This window comes from Montipora capricornis, chromosome 4, assembly GCF_036669925.1.
Source record: "Montipora capricornis isolate CH-2021 chromosome 4, ASM3666992v2, whole genome shotgun sequence".
In the NCBI taxonomy this organism is placed as follows: Eukaryota; Metazoa; Cnidaria; class Anthozoa; order Scleractinia; family Acroporidae; genus Montipora; species Montipora capricornis.
Window position 1 is genome coordinate 13,334,277 of NC_090886.1, and position 22,500 is coordinate 13,356,776.

Here is a 22,500-nt window from a genome sequence, read left to right on the forward strand (position 1 = left end):
CCATGTACACGACAATGATTGTTCCTAATCAGTGTCAGCCAAGTCGCATAGACCCACGCGATGTTTACGAATGCGATTCTTTTTGCTCCCAGGCACAAATGACCGAGCCAGAAACCATCCCGGAGACTCTACCTATTTTTGCGAACGCCAGGTCGCAAGAAACAAAGATAACTGGAACTTCGGTTGTTTTAGACCTTTGCGAGAGTGGAATTATACCTAAGAACGAAACAACTCGAAACTACTGGCCTCAGGGGACTAGTCTTCGAAACTACTGGCCCCAAGTGGTGTCATTGTATGCATTGATAACACAAGAGAAGAAAGATGACTATATTTCTCGACGACCGCACGAGACTATTTCGTTTCTTTTTCAGTTCTCCAGTTTGTGGGGAAAAGCTTCTGTAAGCTATCGACGTTGACTTGCGCCTTGAAACGCTACGTATATGTGGCGAAGGGGAAGAAATTGTCAGTTCCAAGCGGAAGAGGCCAAAAAGTGAACGCATTTTCGTTGGCGAAGTAGAGAGCTTTTTTTTCTGTTTCCGGGTAAAATAACAACATTAAGTATGGAAGTACTGTCACATCTTACATGGGTAAATACCTGCCGTAAGAATTACATCCCATTTCTAACTATCTCTTTTTGGAACAAATGGTTGAGTCGACCGACAACCTGAATCTATTCGATCGGCCTGAGTCGATCCATCGATTTTTTCTAACATCCCTTATCCTTTTTTTTGGTTTAATTGAAATCTCTCGAAAACCGACTTTCCGTAAACGGACCCACTTTTGGAGAGACGGGTTGACTCAGAGTCGACTCGAGTCGATCGGACTGAATCGATTTGTCATAATTGTCTACCCACCTTGTTCACCGTTCTTGCTGAGTTCACTAGGTCTCTTGCAAACCGAAATCCCGCAGACACAAGTCGATCGGATCGTATGCACCCGCCACCATCCGACTCAGAGTGGGTGTATTGGACAACCCTCGATCATATATGCATGTATCTACATTGATTGTTTTCACGTGACGTCATTAAATTGTAATTGGAAATCACGAAATTTTTACCTGCACTACCTTGAAGATCATTTAGATTTAAATCTTTTCTCAAGTTTCTATTGCGTCCCACCCAGACACTCTTAGAAATTCGTCAGGCGTTCCTCTCGTGGGGGAGAGAAACTTCGTGTGACACCAAGATAGTTGCTGTCCCGTTGGAAAAAAGGCGTTTCCTTTTGCCTTTCAACAGTTGCAACGTTTCAGGTCTTAAGAAATTGTGTAGCAGTTCATTCACCACCGCTGAAAAGCCCTCGAAACGAGGTTGATTGGAAACGATCTTAGCTGATACCTGACGTCACGGCGGCCATGTTGGAGTACTTATCCTCTACCCAAACCTCTGAGGTCCAATCGGTTAGTCTTGAACATGAGTAATGGCGCACCGTGAAATTCAAAACTTGCTCTCAAAGAAAACAGCCTGGAGTACTGAACAATAGCGAAAAAGTCTTTTGGGAATTTGGCTCTAGAATTATGCAAAACGCGAGCGACATTTTGCTTTTATTTTCTACGTCAACATGGTCGTCTAATCACGTGAGTGCAAGCCAAGAATACATTTGCTACTTGTTTCTCTTGTAAATGGGTATATCTCAAATAGGTCTGTGTCAGCAGCGAGCGAGCAATTACTTTGGCCAATCAAAAAGGACGGAGACAATCCAATAAACCAATCAACACTCGAAGTCGAGCCATGATTGGTTTTGGTTTCACTTCTGATTGGTTGAAAAAATGGTGCGAGAACTTTGAAACAATCACTGAGTGAAGTAATGCAAAACCAAGCAATTCGCTAATTACCTTCGACACTCAATTGAAAACCGCTCTATTTGCTAGCGTTGAAATGGCATGTCATAAGAAATCACGCAAAGTCTTAAAAGTCACGAACTGTCTCCAACACCAGCCGCAAAGGGCAACTACACATGTACGCATTGAGAACCTATTCTTTTTCCAGCTCCAGGCCGCTTCAGGCAGACCCTGGGAACGAGGTTGAATTTTTCATAGGTCACACGATATGGTTACATCACGCGTTACTTCGCTCAGCGCACAAAGGTTTGAACGTTCCAATCTTATTTTCTTGTTCATTCGACAGCTGTTTATCGTTACAGAGAAAACATGTCGATCCGTGAAGAACACTGGCAAACAAGGAAATCCACTATCAGACAAAGAACCAAGTTTATGTTCAACAACGACCTCTTCAGCGATGTGAAGTTTGTGGTTCGCAAGAGCGATGGCGAAAGTGAAAGCAAACAAGCGATTCCAGCTCACAAGTTAATGCTCGCGATTGGCAGTCCTGTGTTTGAAGCCATGTTTTACGGTGAGCTAGCGGAGACTAGTGATTCTATTGAACTGCCTGACTGTGAATACGATAGTCTGTTGGAGTTGTTTCGTTACTTGTACAGCGATGAAGTGAACTTAAGCGGAAGTAATGTTATGGGAGTTTTGTATTTGGCGAAGAAATACATAGTTCCTTCTCTGGCAGTTAAATGCACGGAATATCTGCAGGATCACTTGGATCAATCCAATGTGTTTAACATCTTGCAGTTTGCACGGAAATATGACGAGGGGCAGTTAGTGGATCGATGCTGGGAGGAGATCGACAAACAAACCGAAGCTTCGGTGAAATCGGATGGATTTGCTATGATTGACAGACCTTTACTCGAAGAACTTGTTGAAAGGGATACCCTTGATATCCCGGAGGTGGAATTGTTTAAAGGTGTAGTTCAGTGGGCAGAAATGGAAGTGGCGAGGCGAGGCATAGTCGCAGATGGACGAGAGAAAAGTAACGTCATCGGAGAACGGATCATAAAAGCAATTCGCTTTCCCATTATGAAGCAGGAGGAGTTTGCCACAGTTGTTATGGACAGCAGAATTCTCTCGTACGATGAAGTCTCCAATTTGATCAAACATTTCAATTCAGTGGGAAGTTCCCCAGTGGAATTTCCGGTCTCAAAACGATCGGGGTCCGGTGCTGTGTTATTGCGGTGTGGTAGGTTTGATTCAGTAAACTTTGGCTGGCGGAATGCAGGGATACAGCGAATTGGTTTTATAGTTGACCGAGACATTCGTATTCACGGAGTCAATTTTTTTGGCAGCCAGGGCAACTCCTATCGTGTTGTTCTTGATCTTTATATCGGCAATGACAGACTTGGTTGCGTTTCTCTTTCATCTACGACTGGTGAGTTTTCGTCCGTGCTAAACACGTCAAAAGAGTTCTATAGCTTTGATGTTCGATTTCGAAGCCCAATTATTTTGCGCAAGGGTGTATTTTATCGTCTCGAAGCCAGTATCATTGGACCCAATTCTTTTTACGGTGCCCTTCCAAAGGGAGGTGTCCTTTGTTTGGGAGCAACATTTCACTTCATTGGGTTTTTTCCTGATACAAAACAACGGCAATTTAATGAAATTATTTTCAGCTTCGTGGAGTAATATAGTGGTCTGCGTCGCAGACAGGCTGCACCGTTTTCACTAAACAGCCATGCACTGAGAACAAAGTCGCTTGAAATTACGGAAGGGCTGTGCAACTTCTTTCATTGCTCGTTCCCAGGATCTCTCTTCTTCTTCTTCTTCTCCCGGGACAATAGTGGGTTACGAACATGGCTATCGGCTCATCTCGTGGTGCAAGCAAGCAATAGCCAATATTTCAGGTTTTAACCTGGCCTTCCAATTCAATTTCCTGCAGGCTCAATGGCGGCTCTTGTTTCAATTAAAGGGAACCTCTACTCGAACGAAAAGTAAAAACTGGAAAACACAGAAATTACCATTTGACGAAATGTTGTAGAAATATCACTTGAAAGTCAGATGAAACAGGCAGTTTCCGGAAAAATGCACATCATTATCGTTGCTCAGCCAAATACGGGGCTTTATTTCGTCAATTGATAAAGGTTTGGCCTTAATCAAGGAAGTGGAGCGTAAATTAGCAAACCGGGTCATTGAGAAATATCCACAAGCACTCTTGTTTTTATTCCAAACAGAGCGATTGAAATTCGGCTGTACATTTTGACCGATTCAGCCATTGCCACGCCCTTCTCAAGGACCTTTGCGCGGTTTCACTGTTTGGGCCAAATTTCCAGTGGAGACGGAGAATTAATACCCCTATCCTCTTCGTAATCCCTCTAAATTTATTTTTAGATGCCCTTTAAGATCCGGTATTGCCTAGAGGGTTGAGTGATAGCAAATCATATGTCCCCACTTTTCCCAATGTTGACAGCCCCCACGTGATGCTTCGCGTGGTTCGCGATATACAATCAAACAAAATGGCGGAGGATTTGGAAAAAATACCCTTATACACGCAACGTGCGAGGTAAATTATCCGAGGGAAAAATTATATCTTTTACGACGCGGAGAAATAAGACCTATATGAGGGATTCGTTCTCTGGTGCTTTTATCCTCTCTTGTGGTTGATCAGTGTGTTTAGAAAACGCTTCGGAAAACCTAGCTCTGAATAAATAGGAAGCATCCCTTGCCATAATCTTTCAAGCTAAGAGAAGTGAGGCGTGTGTAACAGACCACATACCACGTGTAACTTCATAAGTATTTCACATTTTATTATACTTTTTCCATCCATGATTGAATAGCAAGAGATAACTTAATTAAATATTCCACCACTGGACAACTTAAAACAAGTTAAAAGTTTTTGGTTCAATAAATCGAGATGCAACGGAGAAAGGGCGTTTTTTATGAAATGATTGGCACTCGATTATCTTTTGACTATCCAGCCGAAATGCTTTAACAGTTTGGACAGGTGAGATTTCCTTTTCTGCAACTCCCGCCCATCCACGAATAGAATCCTTGTATTTCGACGGTATCAGTATGAGAAATCGCTCAGGAAAAGATATAGCTCTATAGAAAATTATATGTATGAAGTTTCTTACGCGTGGGGTAGAGAAAGCAATAACGTCTCTTAATTAAGTCGATGTTACACCATGCAATTTCTCTCGCATTTTGTTGCAACAAAAGATAAAGTATTACACTGAGGTCACAGGGACATTTTCATCGTCGGATGACAAAAAGCGTTGCGACATAAGTAGCGAGAGAGGCATTTGTTTCGAAAACACGATCCTCAACAAAAATATATAACATAATTGAAAAGTACGTCGACGCTTTCCGAGTTTCGAGAAGCATTGCGGAAAGCAGAACTGACATAGTACCACTTCTCCCTTGCAACGATTGTAATAACAATTCGAAAACTTGCCTGGTAAAACATACGCCTCATTTGTTTAAATGGAAGTATTTTTTTGTTAGGTAAAGTCTAGAAAGTCTAGAGCCTAGAAAGGCCATCAGGCCGGCGCTTATCTCCCGTTTCTTTTTTGTTAGGACAAGAGTATAAATAAATTATTGTACAATAATTCAATTCCAAATGCAAGTTAACAAAAGTCACCAGTTGATTTTAAATAAAATTGTGCCTTGCTCCTACAGAAGCATGAGAATTAAATTTTATATTTTAACAGAAGTACATTCTTCTGAAACCACCATATATACAATGATCGGCCCGGTAACAACTATATATCCAAGTATTTTGACCTTTTCGTGTAAAGTGCGAACATGGTCCATATAGACAGACTGGCAATGAAACTCTGGAAACTTCAAACATCGCGCTTCATGTTAATCTTTTTTCTTCGGCTCACAACTGAGTTTTGAATAAATTAATTGAAACTTTAGATTGACTGTCTTTTAGAAAAAGGGTGTGGTTTGTGCATGGTCTGGGCCAGAAGCAACCTCGTTCCCAGGGTATCTTTGTCGATGACAACGACAATGGAGTTCCTGGGAACGAGGTTGGGCCAAAACAGCGAACAAAACACAAAACAAAGAAACTCCTAGAGTTTCATAACCATCTCCATATATTAACTATGGTGTGAACAGCAGGTTGATTTACAAGCTTCGAGAAGGCAGTCAACGAAAATCTAACTTCGGGAAATATCAAAACGCAATTCAATCAGAAAACATGAAAGCGTATCTTCGCCAGACTGGATGTCCAAAATTAAACTTAGAAGCCCAGTTTAGCAGTCACAAAGTGTGGTATCTTATTTCCAATATTTAACTTAGAAGCCCAGTTTAGCAGTCACAAAGTGTGGTATCTTATTTTCCTGTTACACAAGAAAGAACTCACCGAAGGAAAAGAACACGTAGATGGTAAAATTACCAGAGGAAAAGTGACCTATAAATATTGCGCACGATAAATAAACTCCCCCCCCCCCCTCCCTTCCCTCCCTATCCCTTAACGAGTTGATGACCCGTAAACCGATTTCTCCAAAATTAAAAAAACCAAGGGGTTTTTAATAGAATGCCGAAGATACCAAACCTTAAGAACCTTGGCCAATCAGAATAGAAGTTGGCATTTCTATCATGACGCGAAGGAAATAAATTAGGCAGCTGACAAGTGCGCAGAATCGCAGCCAAGCTTTAGTTATCACAAGTTTAGAACATAGCGCAAAATTTTTAACCCAATCATACGAGAAGGCTTGATTTTGCACTGAATACTACGGAGTAGCATTGAAAAAACCAAGCGCATACGCAAAATTAGAGTGGTTTTCAATTGAGTGTCGAAAGTAATTAGATAATTACTTTGGTTTATGATTACTTCACTCAGTGATTGGTTCAAAGTTCTCGCGCCATTTTTCAACCAATCAGAAGTGAAACCAAAACCAATCGTGGCTCGCGCGTGCACATTTTCCCGCGCTTTGTGTCGGGTACGTGTAATTACTTCGAGTTTTGATTGGTTAACTGGATTGTCTCCGACCTTTTTGATTGGCCAAAGTAATTACTTTGGTTTTGGTTTTACGACACTCAATGGAAAACTGCTCTAGTTTGGTCGGCACTCGATTAAAAACCACTTTATTAAATCTACGGTAATTAATACATCACTCAGCAAGTTAAAGCCTCTAATGTCCTGCATTAGCGACAACAACTTGTTGATCGTCAAATGTTAATGCCACTACGTTACCCGATAAACTTCCGATTCTTTCATCGTATGATCCATTATCGCTTCCGGCGAGCACTTCACCAGTAAGGACACCTGACTGATGCTCAGGATCATCACTTGGAGTCACATCCGCTGTTATAGTAGCTACTTTCTCACCAGAATAGAAAGATACAACATCCACTAAAGCAGTGGCAACGACGCAATTAGCTAGAGCCTCTTCTGTAACCGCAAAAAGATCTCCACTCCTAGGGGCCAACATTGCGCAGCTCGATTCATCGTCACTCGGGGGGGCAGAAGTAACTTCCCCTTTCACAAAACCGATTTTTTCTCCAGGCGTAGGTGTGGTTACATACCTTTCTTCACTGGCCAGGCGATAAACAGACGCCGATAAGGTGACAGTTCCTCGTCCAAGAGACTCTTCTAAATATGCTAGTCTTACATTGGCTGTTACAGTACAAATTATTCGTCCTTCTACTGCAGTTTCATCTTTCAATACCGAATCTTGCCTATCACTAACATCAACTTCGTTTCCACCAGTAACGCCGTTTTCCTTTTGTCCTTGCTCTTCTTCCCCATTTAAGGAAACCACTTCTTTTTTCGACATTTCTGCTCCCTCTAACGCTTGCACAGGTCCGACCGTTGACGGTTCGTTGATTTCTGGAGAAAAGCCAAGGTCCTGTTGTGACAAATGGATTTCGCCATTAGAGTTCCTGATACTGTCTGCTCTATCATTCTGTTCTTGTTCATGAGAACCTGCCCTGTGCGACACTGATTCGACACTAGTATTACTGTGCGTCGCGGTGTCGCCAGATAAGTTGGTATTAGTGGTTTCCCTGGATGCAGGCACCTCCCTGTCAGCGATATCAAGATCACTGGAATTATTTTCTGCAAGAGATTCTTTAACAGGAGTGTTGGTATCATTGGTATCCGTTTGCTTCGCCGTCTCCTCTGGTTCACCAGATAAGGTAACCTTGTTTATCTCCTTCGTTGAACTCACAGAGCCTTCCAATCCGCTGTTGGCCACATCGGCGTTAACTCTGTGCTGCATAGAATCTGCCACCGAAGACTCTCCAGCATTATTATTTCCTTGTCCAGAGGAGCCCAGCGCCTCTGCAATGTCACCTTCTTCAGTAGCTCCCGGTTTTTTGTGAACATCTTTCTTTTCCGTAGCGACACTTCCGCCTCCTTCTAATTGACTGCCAGATGATATGGGTTCCACAATTGGTTCTTGTTCGGCGGGCGAGTCATCTCCCTTACTTAACTGGGCTTCTTCCTGGTTTTCATTTGCCCCTGTCAAATCATTCACGTTGGTATTGGAAGTGTCATTAACATTGTCACCTGCTGTTTCCTTGATGCTATGTTTACTTTCATTGCTTGTTTGTGATTTCGACTGATGAGGCACGTGGCCATTGGCTTCGGGAGAACCGCTGTAATTGTCCTTGATTCCCTGCGCATGTCCGTTTCTCTCCTTTAAGGAGTTGGTTGAGGTCGACTTTGGGACTGGTGCTGGTGCAGGCCGGGAAGCCACTGTGGACAATCAAAATGGAGTGAGGTTCTGAACAAGCTAAGGTAAACTGGCCATTCTAAGGATATTTAAAACTTAACATTGTGAAGAGTTCCGAGCTTTTCATCGGCAGTTTTTGAAGCATTTGTTCATTAAAAGGAAGCCAACTTGACAACAACAAAATTTGCATTGCCTTCTTCCACATACTGAGAAAACTCTCAGCTTATTGTAAAAACGCTGTCATAATCTTTAAAATTTCTTACAGAGTTTACGCGGGCAGTATGTACCATGACAACTCCAGACGCTTAACTTTCGAGTGTTCATCAATTCTAAAGTTAAACAGACCTTTGTATAGGCTTTTCCAGGGTTCTGTAATTTTAATAAAAATTTATAACTGATTTCAAATTAGGTTTTTACATATTCACATACACTATCTTCGAGAGATATATGTGCCATATGGGCTGTATTGTAGCTTGTCAATGCCTTGAGCTTGGTCTGGCTGTGGCATACAGCAATGACAGCGGCATCCACCGGAATATTAAGATGTTCATGGCGCTACCTTACCTACCCCACCAAGAAATTCCAGCGAGTTTCCAGCGGCTAAAGTTGCAAGCGACCACCCCCGTGCTTCATGAGTTGGTAGACTATATAGACAACCAATGGATCAACACCAACACTTTTCCACCCAGTTCCTGGAACGTCTACGGACAGCCTGTCCTTACCAATAATGATATCGAGGGATGGCACAACTCCCTCAACCGACGCGCTGGTGGTAGAGTTCATCTACCTGTCTACCTACTGATTCAGCTGCTCCATCGAGAGTCCTCTGTGTGCACCGTCCAAATTCGCCTCGTCAACGCCAGAAAACTTCAAAGGATCCAGCGTAAAAAATATCGCGCACTTCAAGCAAGAATCTTTGGCTACTGGGAGGACTACGCTGCGAGTAAAATCTCAAGTAGGTGACTCCTTTAAGCATGCTCTCACTTAGCACATGGACCAGTTCGTACAGATTAGTTTTCTGTTTTTATCACATTTTGCTCGCGTTTAGGAAAATAAATAATATTTTTGTTCTAGTTTAAAAGGAATATCGCTAGGTTTGTTCACTACAAATATTAGGCATGTAATAAGTCTACCTGAATTTCAAGGGGCGGGTGTCAGTAGGACGGCCCACACGTCCCCGCGTGTAATAAGTATTTTATTATTTATTTATTTTTATAACAAACTTACCTTAAGTTGGTATTTGAATTTCTTTTCAAGGGGCGGGTGTTACTTGGGTAACCCACACGTCCTCGTGTGTAATTAGGGTTAGTTGTTAGCAATCAATATATTTACCGCAACTTCAAACTCTTGCTTAGCAACCATGTGATGATTATTGAGCACGTGCTGTAATCAAGATGGCGGCGTTTTCCACTTTTCCAATCGCTAGTGATGTGCACCTTCTTTCAAATCAGAATGCTTCAACATATAAAACAACAACAGTAAGAACCATACTGTAACTGATATTACTAGTTTTTTCATTTTCATGTTTTACCTTAGGATTACTATCTCCGTGATATCAAACGACAGCGAAATGAGCAACCTGAGTTTCACAGTTTTATATTTTACTCTGACTAGTTTTTAACATTTTCCGAATCTTTTTGAGCATCATGAAATTTCGGGCGGCATGACTCAAGATATCGGGCGACATGACTATAAATTTCGGGCAACATGACTCTGGTTTCGGGCGACATAACTTAGGGCGAGATGACTTTCGGGCGACTTGACCGTAAGCCCTGCAGACAAATAAACAACACCAAAAGCGTCTGCTAGCGCTAATCACTCAACAAAAATGTTGTTTCAGGTCTCGGGGAAACTTTTGACTTAGTTGACTTAGTTGTTGATTATTGGAGCGCTAGCAGCGACCTCTAGTCTTGACCTGTGGAATGTGACCTGTATTTAACAGACCCGCCTTCATTGCAGCTGTCACACGAGTCAACAGCGCCATATACAACTGCTAAATCAACCACATCAATAATCTATGAACCCTGTTGCACAATTTTATAATTTGTCACAACAGTAACAATACTCGCGTCAGGGAATTACAATTTTGAGACGCCAAAATGAACGAAAACGCAAAGGTACGTACGAATAAAATCACTTAATTACCGTTACGTCTTTCAAACACCATTACATTCTTCTATATAGAGAGCGATCGCTATGCCAGAGGTCGTGAAAAGCGAACGTAGCTTTCATTGCAATCGAGGCCTTATGTAGACCACCGTGCAACGTGAAAAAACGGCGAATTATTTTTGACTGTTATGCTTGTTAATTTGCGGCTGCTTCTTACGGAACAGCTACAATTTTGAAAATGATTTAAACACGAACTCTGTTCTTCTTTTGGCTCTCCTCACTAGCCGCCATCTTTCTTTCGACATTAAACCAATCAGAGTTCAGGTGAGAAAAGTACCAATCAGCGATCTTTTTAGTTCACTGTGTGCCAGGGTCTTCTCAAGACCCGCCGCCATATTGAAAGCCGAGAAGACCCAAGGAATGAGGTTGGGTTAGCTCAAGCCTTACTTCGCTCAGATCACAAAGATTTTAACGTTCCAATCTCGTTTTCTTGTTCATTCGACAGCTGTTTATCATTACAGAGAAAACATGTCAATCCGTGAAGAACACTGGCAAACAAAGAAACCCACTATCAGAGAAAGAACCAAGTTTATGTTCAACAACGACCTCTTCAGCGATGTGAAGTTTGTGGTTCGCAAGAGCGATGGCGAAAGTGAAAGCAAACAAGCGATTCCAGCTCACAAGTTAATGCTCTCGATTGGCAGTCCTGTGTTTGAAGCCATGTTTTACAGTGAGATAGCAGATTCTAGTGATTCTATTGAACTGCCTGATGGTGAATACGAGAGTCTGTTGGAGTTGTTTCGTTATTTGTACAGCGATAGAGTGAACTTAAGCGGAAGTAATGTTATGGAAGTGTTGTATTTGGCGAAGAAATACATAGTGCCTTCTCTGGCCGTTAAATGCACGGAGTATCTGCAGGATCATTTGGATCCATCCAATGTGTTTAACATCTTGCAGTCTGCACGGAAATATGACGAGGAGCAGTTAATGGATCGATGCTGGGAGGTGATCGACAAACAAACCGAAGCATCGGTGGAATCGGAAGGATTTGCGGTGATTGACAGACCTTTACTCGAAGAACTCGTTCAAAGGGATACCCTTAACATCCCGGAGGTGGAATTGTTTAAAGGTGTAGTTCAGTGGGCAGAAAAGGAAGTGGCAAGGCGAGGCATAGTCGCAGATGGACGAGAGAAAAGCAGGGTCATCGGATAACGGATCATAAAAGCAATTCGCTTCCCCATAATGAAGCAGGATGAGTTTGCCGCAGTTGTTACGGACAGCAGAATTCTCTCGTACGATGAAATTTGCAATTTGATCAAACATTTCAATTCAGTGGGAACTTCCCCAGTGGAATTTCCGGTTTCAAAACGATCGGGGTCCGGTGCTGTGTTATTGCGGTGTGGTAGGTTTGATTTAGTAAAATTTGGCTGGCAGAATGCAGGGACACAGCGAATTGGTTTTATAGTTAACCGAGACATTCGTATTCACGGAGTCAATTTTTTTGGAAGCCAGGGCAACTCCTATCGTGTTGTTCTTGATCTTTTGATCAGCAATTCCAGTTTTGGCTACGTTTCTCTTTCATCTACGACTGGTGAGTTTTCGTCCGTGCTAAACAAGTCAAAAGAGTTCTATAGCTTTGATGTTCGGTTTCGAAGCCCAATTACTTTGAGCAAGGATGTAAATTATCTTCTCGAAGCCCGTATCATTGGACCCACTTCTTTTTACGGTGTCTGTGAAAAGGTAGTTGTTGTTTGTTCGGGAGTAGCATTTGAATTCATTGACTTTTTTCCTGATAAGGGAAGCAATATTAATCCAAAAGAAGGGCAATTTAATGAAATTATTTTCAGCTTTGTGGAGTAATATAGTGGACTGCTTCGCAGACAGACTGCACCGTTTTCACTGAACAGCCACGCACTGAGAACAAAGTCGCTTGAAATTATGGCAGAGCTGTGCAACTTCTTCTATTGCTCGTTCCCAGGATCTCTCTTCTTCTTCTCCCGGGAAAAGAGAGAGTTACGAACATGGCTATCTCATCTCGTGGTGCAAGCAAGCAATAGTCAATATTTCAGGTTTTAACCTAGGCTTCCCATTCAATTTCCTGCAGGCTGAATTATCATTGCTCAGCCAAATACGGGGCTTTATTTCGTCAATTGATAAAGGTTTTGCCTTAATCAAGGAAGTGGAGCGTAAATTAGCAAACCGGTTCATTGAGAAATATCCACAAGCACTCGTTTTTATTCCAAACAGAGCGATTGAAATTCGGCTCTACATTTTGACCGATTCAGCCATTGCCACGCCCTTCTCAAGGACCTTTGCGCGGTTTCACTGTTTGGATCAAATTTCCAGTGGAGACAGAGAATTAATCCCCCATATCGGCCCTATCCCCATCGTAATCCCTCTAAATTTATTTTTAGATGCCCTTTAAGATCCGGTATTGCCTAGAGAGTTGAGTGATAGCAAATCATATGTCCCCACTTTTCCCAATGTTGACAGCCCCACGTGATGCTTCGCGTGGTTCGCGATATACAATCAAACAAATTGGCGGAGGATGTGGAAAAAATACCCTTATACACGCAACGTGCGAGGTAAAATTATCCGAGGGAAAAATTATAGAAGAAGAAATAAGACCTATATGAGGGATTCATTCTCTGGTCCCTTTATCCTCTCTTGTGGTTGATCAGTGTGTTTAGAAACCGTTTCGGAAAACCTAGATCTGAATAAATAGGAAGCATCCCTTGCCACAATCTTTCAAGCTAAGAGAAGTGAGACCCGTGTAACAGACCAGATATCATGTGTAACTTCACAAGTATTTCGCATTTTATTATAATTTTTCCATCCATGATTGAATAGCAAGAAATAACTTAATTAAATATTCCACCACTGGACAACTTAAAACAAGTAAAAAGTTTTTGGTTCAATAAATCGAGATGCAGCGGAGAAAGGGCGTTTTTTATGAAATAATTGGCCCTGGATTATCTTTTGACTATCCAGCCCATACACGAATAGAATCCTTGTATTTCGACGGTATCAGTATGAGAAATCGCTCAGGAAAAGATCTAGCTCTATAGAAAATTATATGTATGAAGTTTCTTACGCGTGGGGTAGAGAAAGCAATAACGTCTCTTAATTAAGGCGATGTTACACCATGCAATTTCTCTCTCAATTTTGTTGCAACAAAAGATAAAGTATTACACTGAGGTCACAGGGACATTTTTCATCGTCGGATGACAAAAAGCGTTGCGACATAAGTAGCGAGAGAGGCATTTGTTTCGAAAACAAGATCCTCAACAAAAATATATAACATAATTGAAAAGCAGAAAGCAGAAAAAGCGGAAAGCAGAACTGACATAGTACCACTTCTCCCTTGCAACGATTGTAATAACAATTCGAAAACTTGCCTGGTAAAACATACGCCTCATTTGTTTAAATGGAAGTATTTTTTTGTTAGGTAAAGTCTAGAAAGTCTAGAGCCTAGAAAGGCCATCAGGCCGGCGCTTATCTCCCGTTTCTTTTTTGTTAGGACAAGAGTATAAATAAATTATTGTACAATAATTCAATTCCAAATGCAAGTTAACAAAAGTCACCAGTTGATTTTAAATAAAATTGTGCCTTGCTCCTACAGAAGCATGAGAATTAAATTTTATATTTTAACAGAAGTACATTCTTCTGAAACCACCATATATACAATGATCGGTCCGGTAACAACTATATATCCAAGTCTTTTGACCTTTTCGTTTAAAGTGCGAACATAGTCCATATAGACAGACTGGCAATGAAACTCTGGAAACTTCAAACATCGCACTTCATGTTAATCTTTTGTCCTCGGTTCACAACTGAGTTTTGAATAAATTAATCGAAACTTTAGATTGACTGTCTTTTAGAAAAAGGGTGTGGTTTGTGCATGGGCTGGGCCAGAACCAACCTCGTTCCCAGGGTATCTTTGTCGATGACAACGACAATGGAGTTCCTGGGAACGAGGTTGGGCCAAAACAGCGAACAAAACACAAAACAAAGAAACTCCTAGAGTTTCATAACCATCTCCAGATATTAACTATGGTGTGAACAGCAGGTTGATTTACAAGCTTCGGGACGGAAGTCACGGAAAATCTAACTTCGGGAAATATCAAAACGCAATTCAATCAGAAAACATGAAAGCGTATCTTCGCCAGACTGGATGTCCAATATTAAACTTAGAAGCCCAGTTTAGCAGTCACAAAGTGTGGTGTCTTATTTGCAATATTTAACTTAGAAGCCCAGTTTAGCAGTCACAAAGTGTGGTATCTTATTTTCCTGTTACACAAGAAAGAACTCACCGAAGGAAAAGAACACGTAGATGGTAAAATTACCAGAGGAAAAGTGACCTATAAATATTGCGCACGATAAATAAACTCTTCCCCCCGCCCCCCCCCCCCCCCCCCCCTTCCCTCCCTATCCCTTAACGAGTTGATGACCCGTAAACCGATTTCTCCAAAATTAAAAAAACCAAGGGGTTTTTAATAGAATGCCGAAGATACCAAACCTTAAGAACCTTGGCCAATCAGAATAGAAGTTGGCATTTCAATCATGACGCGAAGGAAATAAATTAGGCAGCTGCCAAGTGCGCAGAAACGCAGCCAAGCATTAGATATCACAAGGTGAGAACATAGCGCAAAATTTTTAACCCAATCATACGAGAAGGCTTGATTTTGCACTGGATACTACGGAGTAGCATTGAAAAAACCAAGCGCATACGCAAAATTAGTTTGGTCGGCACTCGATTAGAGCGGTTTTCAATTGAGTGTCGAAAGTAATTAGATAATTACTTTGGTTTATGATTACTTCACTCAGTGATTGGTTCAAAATTCTCGCGCCATTTTTTCATCCAATCAGAAGTGAAACCAAAACCAATCGTGGCTCACGCGTGCACATTTTCCCGCGCTTTGTGTCGGCTACGTGTAATTACTTCGAGTTTTGATTGGTTTGCCAGATTGTCTCAGTCCGTTTTGATTGGCCAAAGTAATTACTTTGGTTTTGGTTTTACGACACTCAATTGAAACTCGCTCTAAAAACCACTTTAGTAAATCTACTGTAATTAATACATCACTCAGCAAGTTAAAGCCTCTAATGTCCTGCATTAGCGACAACAACTTGTTGATCGTCAAATGTTAATGCCACTACGTTACCCGATAAACTTCCGATTCTTTCATCGTATGATCCATTATCGCTTCCGGCGAGCACTTCACCAGTAAGGACACCTGACTGATGCTCAGGATCATCACTTGGAGTCACATCCGCTGTTATAGTAGCTACTTTCTCACCAGAATAGAAAGATACAACATCCACTAAAGCAGTGGCAACGACGCCATTAGCTAGAGCCTCTTCTGTCACCGCAAAAAGATCTCCACTCAGAGCGGCCAACATTTCGCAGCTCGATTCATCGTCACTCGGGGGGGCAGAAGTAACTTCCCCTTTCACAAAACCGATTTTTTCTCCAGGCGTAGGTGTGGTTACATACCTTTCTTCACTGGCCAGGCGATAAACAGACGCCGATAAGGTGACAGTTCCTCGTCCAAGAGACTCTTCTAAATATGCTAGTCTTACATTGGCTGTTACAGTACAAATTATTCGTCCTTCTACTGCAGTTTCATCTTTCAATACCGAATCTTGCCTATCACTAACATCAACTTCGTTTCCACCAGTAACGCCAATTTCCCTTTTTTCTTGCTCTTCTTCCCCATTTACGGAAACCACTTCTTTTTTCGACATTTCTGCTCCCTCTAACGCTTGCACAGGTCCGACCGTTGACGGTTCGTTGATTTGTGGAGAAAAGCCAAGGTCCTGTTGTGACAGATGGATTTCGCCGTCCGAGTTCCTGATACTGTCTGCTCTATCATTCTGTTCTTGTTCATGAGAACCTGCCCTGTGCGACACTGATTCGACACTAGTATTACTGTGCGTCGCGGTGTCGCCAGATAAGTTGGTATTAGTGGTTTCCCTGGATGCAGGCACCTCCCTGTCAGCGATATCAAGATCACTGGAATTATTTTCTGCAAGAGATTCTTTAACAGGAGTGTTGGTATCATTGGTATCCGTTTGCTTCGCCGTCTCCTCTGGTTCACCAGATAAGGTAACCTTGTTTATCTCCTTCGTTGAACTCACAGAGCCTTCCAATCCGCTGTTGGCCACATCGGCGTTAACTCTGTGCTGCATAGAATCTGCCTCCGAAGACTCTCCAGCATCATTATTTACTTGTCCAGAGGAGCCCAGCGCCTCTGCAATGTCACCTTCTTCAGTAGCTCCCGGTTTTTTGTGAACATCTTTCTTTTCCGTAGCGACACTTCCGCCTCCTTCTAATTGACTGCCAGATGATATGGGTTCCACAATTGGTTCTTGTTCGGCGGGCGAGTCATCTCCCTTACTTAACTGGGCTTCTTCCTGGTTTTCATTTGCCCCTGTCAAATCATTCACGTTGGTATTGGAAGTGTCATTAACATTGTCACCTGCTGTTTCCTTGATGCTATGTTTACTTTCATTGCTTGTTTGTGATTTCGACTGATGAGGCACGTGGCCATTGGCTTCGGGAGAACCGCTGTAATTGTCCTTGATTCCCTGCGCATGTCCGTTTCTCTCCTTTAAGGAGTTGGTTGAGGTCGACTTTGGGACTGGTGCTGGTGCAGGCCGGGAAGCCACTGTGGACAATCAAAATGGAGTGAGGTTCTGAACAAGCTAAGGTAAACTGGCCATTCTAAGGATATTTAAAACTTAACATTGTGAAGAGTTCCGAGCTTTTCATCGGCTGTTTTTGAAGCATTTGTTCATTAAAACGAAGCCAACTTGACAACAACAAAAACAAAAACTCTCAGCTTATTGTAAAAACGCTGTCATAATCTTTAAAATTTCTTTCAGAGTTTACGAGGGCAGTATGTACCCTGACAACTCCAGACGCTTAACTTTCGAGTGTTCATCAATTCTAAAGTTAAACAGACCTTTGTATAGGCTTTTCCAGGGTTCTGTAATTTTAATAAAAATTTATAACTGATTTCAAATTAGGTTTTTACATATTCACATACACTATCTTCGAGAGATATATGTGCCATATGGGCTGTATTGTAGCTTGTCAATGCCTTGTCAATTTAGGTAAAACCCACACAAATCTTGGCCACTCACTTGAAATATTCATTATTATTAATGTCACTGCTATACCCCTGTACAATTCCAATGTGGTACAAATGTTACCCTAAATGGTATCATTATTCCACAACAGGATCATATGTAGCCAATTATTGAAACATTTTTTTTTGGCATCCTGTAGGATATTGCCCCTTTGCCAGGATTTCTAATGTTGCCCCATTAAGTTGCTCTGTGTGGTCCACAGAGGGAATAATGAAACCAGTAACCCAAGAAGCCAAAAGGGCACACACATGACAAAACATCACAAATAGTAATATTAAAGCCTAGACCCCTCTTTGGCTCCCTTAGCAAATTTAATCATTAACTCTGAAATGATTGGATACTGCAGGGAGTTGGAATTGTGTATTCAAGACAATTTTGCAGTACCTATGATATAACAATTTTTGGGAAGCTATTTGAAAACTCACCTGTGCTAGTGGCTGTAGATGAGCCACAACCCATAAGAGATGTTTTTTCCCCCAGGAAACCTAAGAACTTTTCGATCTGCAATAGAAATAGTGTATACCCTTTAAATGACCATTATCCTTAGCGGGTTTTCAGGACCAATAAAAAAAGGGTTAAAATGAATCTCCATTTTTTTCGAGAATCTTGGCTAGCATGCAGAAGGTAGACAAGTTGGCTATGCATACGTATGCACAGCTGAAAATCCAAGAGGGGATTGCATGGCCAAAACACCTACAGCTAACAGTGAGAGGAGAAATTTTTCCACAGAACTCTGGATTTAAAGTCCAGTGCTCTAACTTCTTGGCCACCTTGGGTCCTTCAGCATTACGATGTAACATAACCACAGCTTGATCATCTATAATCACTTCTTGCTGGATTAATAGGTCACCCATGAACACTACAAACACTAAGTCTTTTAAAGTCAAAAGAATAATTTTTTTTCTTACCAGATTGCATTTTAAATGTACATGTAGCATAAACTAAATCAGTTCTATGCCATTGCACTTTGGAGGATTAAGTATAAGGGGAAGAAACTATTTTAAGGAGGCAGAGTGGTTCAGTGGTTCAGGCACTGGTCTTAAATGGGGCTAAATCTGTTTCAATTCCAACTCTTACAACTGCCTGAATTTGTCTTCCACAACCACACACACACGTTAATGTAAAAAAGCAAACTGTTGCTAAAAACATCCTTTACTCAAAGCGAAATAGATTTTGATTTGGAACTCATAATAATAATAATAATAATAAAAATAAATTAATAATAATAATAATAATAATAAACTAATAATAATAATAATAATAATAATTACACTGAGTGCTCTTGGGCCAGTAATGGAGAAGCTTTTTTTTTTATTTAATGGGAAGCACAAAGAATTTAATTAATAATAATGATAATATTTCAATGCAGTCTAAGATAATTGCCTTTAAAAAGACCCTTTGGAAAATAAAATATGTACCTATAGACATAGGTAATTAATCAACTACATGCTGTATAATTTGTAGCACGTTTCTAAGACATCGTCTGCAAAACAAACTCAAGTTATTGGATGCCCAGGGGAGGGAAAATTTTGAACAGGACCCCTAAGAGGTACCAAGATCCTGTTTTGTGGGCGTGGGTGTGAGAATCCCATATAAAAGGACAGGGGTGCTTACTTATATGACCAAAAAATTCAGCACTGGTAATTCTTATTTTTCTTTCGTTATTAAAACTATTTTGACGAAACACTACGTAACCCGAGGTTTAAGCCTTGATTTTAAAAAGACACCTGTTTATTTTAACTGGAATTTTTCAATTTAACCCATTGACACCTGGTCGGAGTAAAATCTGTTAAGTAGTCCCATGGATCAATGCCAGTTAATGGAGGGAGCATTTTTGACTGCTTAACCCACTGACACCTCAAACTACCTAGAAAGCCCCCAGTTGACAAGTAATTTAATCGTCTGGCGTTAGACAAAGTAAAGTCTGTCAAGTCTCACTCCCAGGGGTCAATGGGTTAAATTGGTCTGCCATTACTAACTTTGAGCTGGATAGAGGAGAAAATGACATCAAAGACTCACTAGTTTAAGAATGTACACTGTACTTCACTTTTTCCAGGATCCAACTCTCTGACCAAGGTCCAATTGGTCAGTTTTGAACGTGAGTTAATGGCCAACCATGAAATCCTAAAATTACACTCAAAGTTAAAGTGCTATTATGACCAAAAATCAATTGTACTTTTTCTTTGTATTTCAAAACTAATTTGTTAACTGAACACTAAGTGACCAAATGAAAGTTTTAAGCCTTTGTTTCGAAAAGACACCTTTGATGTAACTTTTTCTATTAAATTAATGGTCTACCATTCTTAAATTTAAAATCTTGAAAGAGCTGGATTGAGGATAAGATGACATCAAAGACTCACCAGTTTAAAAATGCAATGCGTGAGCACACGTCCATACATTTGTAAATAATATGAAGCAGTGGAGTTTCAAGCTTGTTTTATACACGCTGCAGTTTTAAGCTATTGCCTCTTTGACATCATCTTATCCTCTACCCAACCCTCTAAAGGTCCAATCGGTCAGTCTTGAACGTAAGTAATGGCAGACCATGAAATCCAAAACTTGCACTCAAAGAAAACAGCCTTTGGATAAAATTTGAAGCTCAAGATTTTGCCAGTCACACGTCAAGCAAACACCTTCAAAATCTGAAGGAAAAACGGAAATGAACTTTTTGATCATACATGTAGTAGCACTTTTAATTAACAAGCTCAAAATTTTTCAGTCAGGTGCTAAGCAAACACTTTCAAAATCTGAATTAAAAAAGGAAGGGATTTTTCTTATCATGATCGTAGCACCTATAGTCTCAATCTTATTTATCCAAGCACACTAAAAAGCTCTGCTAATTGGAAGAACTGAAATCAAACCAATCACAGGATATCAAAGCCGATCAAATCAAATGTTTCCTTTTAATGTGAGGGGAAAACTGGAGAAAAACCTGTCACAGCAGAGAAGGGAAATAACAGACTCAACCCTTACAGGTGTATATGACATTGTCAGAGTGACTTAGAAATCTGCCACAGTGATAACCGAGGACAAGTTCGCTCACCACTGTACCAATCTGGCTTCCCTGCATTTTCTTTGTTGCATAATAATAATAATTATTATTGTTAAAACACCAATTATAATTTTCTAACAGCTTTATCCTGACTTCCTCAAGTCATGCACTGTTATCACTTCAAATTTTTCCAAAATTAAAAAAAAAATACACTGTGAAAAGTCAATATTATTGTAATGGTTATGTGATCAGCCCTTTCACTTGTCCTGCTGTAATAGAATAGATATAAAAAATATAAGGAAATATAAAATAAATAACTTTTGTCCTCCAAGTACTAAGACACCAAATTGTTATTAGCATTAACTTTAGTTAATCAACTACTAAAGGCCCTGTTGTAGACTAAGAGTTTGCTGGTCAGTTTGTTAGCAACAATAGAATTGGACAAAAGGGTATCACATGAATTATTTTTATGGTTGGTATGTCAGGCTAGTGAAACATGGTTTATTAATAAAACAGCATTATCAGAGCAAAAAAGTAAAAGTGTTGAATAGTGTCTTGAACAGTTTCTTGAGATTGCAAAATGATTGGTAAATAATTTTCAACTAATGGCAACTTGTTGAAGGGAATATAGCGCTTGCCTCTGTTATAACTTTGTTGAACATTTAAGAGAGTAGCTTTTGTTCATTACTGAAATTATATTGGAGGTAGCAAGGCCCAGTGGTTACAGGGCACTAATGCCTTATCCGGAGATTCCAGGTTCACCTTATTTTGGAGTAATTTGGTTCAACTTCTTGGCTGCATGAATTGTAAAATGGTCAACTGGTTTGCAAATGGCCAGTTGAAATTCTGTAACAGTTGCTGTTGTTCAATTTAATTGGCCCAGAAAAGTCCCTACTGGGGAGGTCAATAATTACTATGTGTGTTTGTCTTTTAATTTCCACGGGAGGTGTGTTCTGATGTGGTTGGATTAGTTTACAACTGTTTAAGCTAGATGATGAGTAGTTGTTATTATTATTATTATTATTATTATTATTATTATTATTATTATTATTATTATTATTATTATCATCTGCAGTTTATTGAAACATTTGTTTGCAAATCTATTACAAAATTTGGGCACCCAAAAAGCGTAACCAATTCCTGTTAATCCCTAAAAAAAAAAAAATAAATATAAAATCCTCTATCGATATTATATATCCTATATAATAATATATCCTAAGTATCTAAATGTAAAAATCGTAACCGTTGATGTGTGTATCTAAAAATCTTAAATCTTATTTCTCATACTGTAGATCATTGTAAAAAAACACCCAAACAAGAAAAAGCTAATAAAAAATCCCTAATAATATATATATATACGGCCTTTAGTATATCTAAATGTTCATCTTTGCCTTTATTATTATTATTATTATTATTATTATTATTATTATTATTATGTTGAATCTAGTGTCATCAACTTACGAAAGCCAAGTCACCAATGCACACTATTTCCGTATTGTTTCTTTCCATAGGTTTCTGCAGGTCAGATCAGAATGCTCATTTTCTCAAGAGAAATTGTATTCATTTTAAAGATCACTCCATTGCGATGAGCATTTGTCAGCGATTGTTCAAATAACAATAACGCGCTCCTCGCAAAGCAGGCGTAACCATGGATTCCATGTCAAAAAAAACACCATGCAGATTAAACTGAAAGCTACTTAATTAAACTAATAAAATAAAGACGGCCATAGATAACTATAACGAACGGTTAGAAAAACTTGCACTAAGATACTCTCACTCAACATCGCCTG

General features: G+C 40.3%; 4 protein-coding genes across 5 annotated transcripts in view; 2 read left to right on the forward strand and 2 right to left on the reverse strand.

The window, feature by feature from the left end:
* The first annotated feature begins 2,054 nt into the window (after positions 1-2,054).
* Positions 2,055-3,807, forward strand: LOC138045574 (BTB/POZ domain-containing protein 6-like). Its single transcript, XM_068892123.1, has one exon. The coding sequence runs from the start codon at positions 2,147-2,149 to the stop codon at positions 3,458-3,460; it is 1,314 nt and encodes a 437-aa protein (XP_068748224.1). The 5' UTR covers positions 2,055-2,146; the 3' UTR covers positions 3,461-3,807.
* A 3,033-nt stretch (positions 3,808-6,840) lies between these two features.
* On the reverse strand, positions 6,841-8,781 carry LOC138046129 (protein rtoA-like). Its single transcript, XM_068892809.1, has 2 exons — positions 8,745-8,781; positions 6,841-8,480 (listed from the first exon to the last, which is right to left on the reverse strand). Exons 1-2 carry the CDS (start codon positions 8,779-8,781, stop codon positions 6,913-6,915), a joined length of 1,605 nt encoding a protein of 534 aa, XP_068748910.1. The 3' UTR covers positions 6,841-6,912.
* Positions 8,740-14,945, forward strand: LOC138045575 (BTB/POZ domain-containing protein 6-like). Its single transcript, XM_068892124.1, has 2 exons — positions 8,740-9,412; positions 11,072-14,945. Exons 1-2 carry the CDS (start codon positions 8,905-8,907, stop codon positions 11,776-11,778), a joined length of 1,215 nt encoding a protein of 404 aa, XP_068748225.1. The 5' UTR covers positions 8,740-8,904; the 3' UTR covers positions 11,779-14,945.
* A 50-nt stretch (positions 14,946-14,995) lies between these two features.
* LOC138044485 (protein rtoA-like) overlaps positions 14,996-22,500 on the reverse strand; it is an 8,201-nt gene continuing 696 nt past the window's right edge. The window contains exons 2-4 of one of the 2 annotated variants that reach the window (XM_068890987.1): positions 19,738-19,842; positions 18,144-18,219; positions 14,996-17,234 (exon numbers count right to left, since the gene is read on the reverse strand). In XM_068890987.1, coding sequence (XP_068747088.1) covers positions 15,667-17,234; positions 18,144-18,177 — 1,602 coding nt within the window. In that variant the 5' untranslated portion in view covers positions 18,178-18,219; positions 19,738-19,842 and the 3' untranslated portion in view covers positions 14,996-15,666. The remainder of the gene's footprint in view (positions 17,235-18,143; positions 18,220-19,737; positions 19,843-22,500) is intronic. The other variant, XM_068890986.1, reaches the window with a different exon arrangement.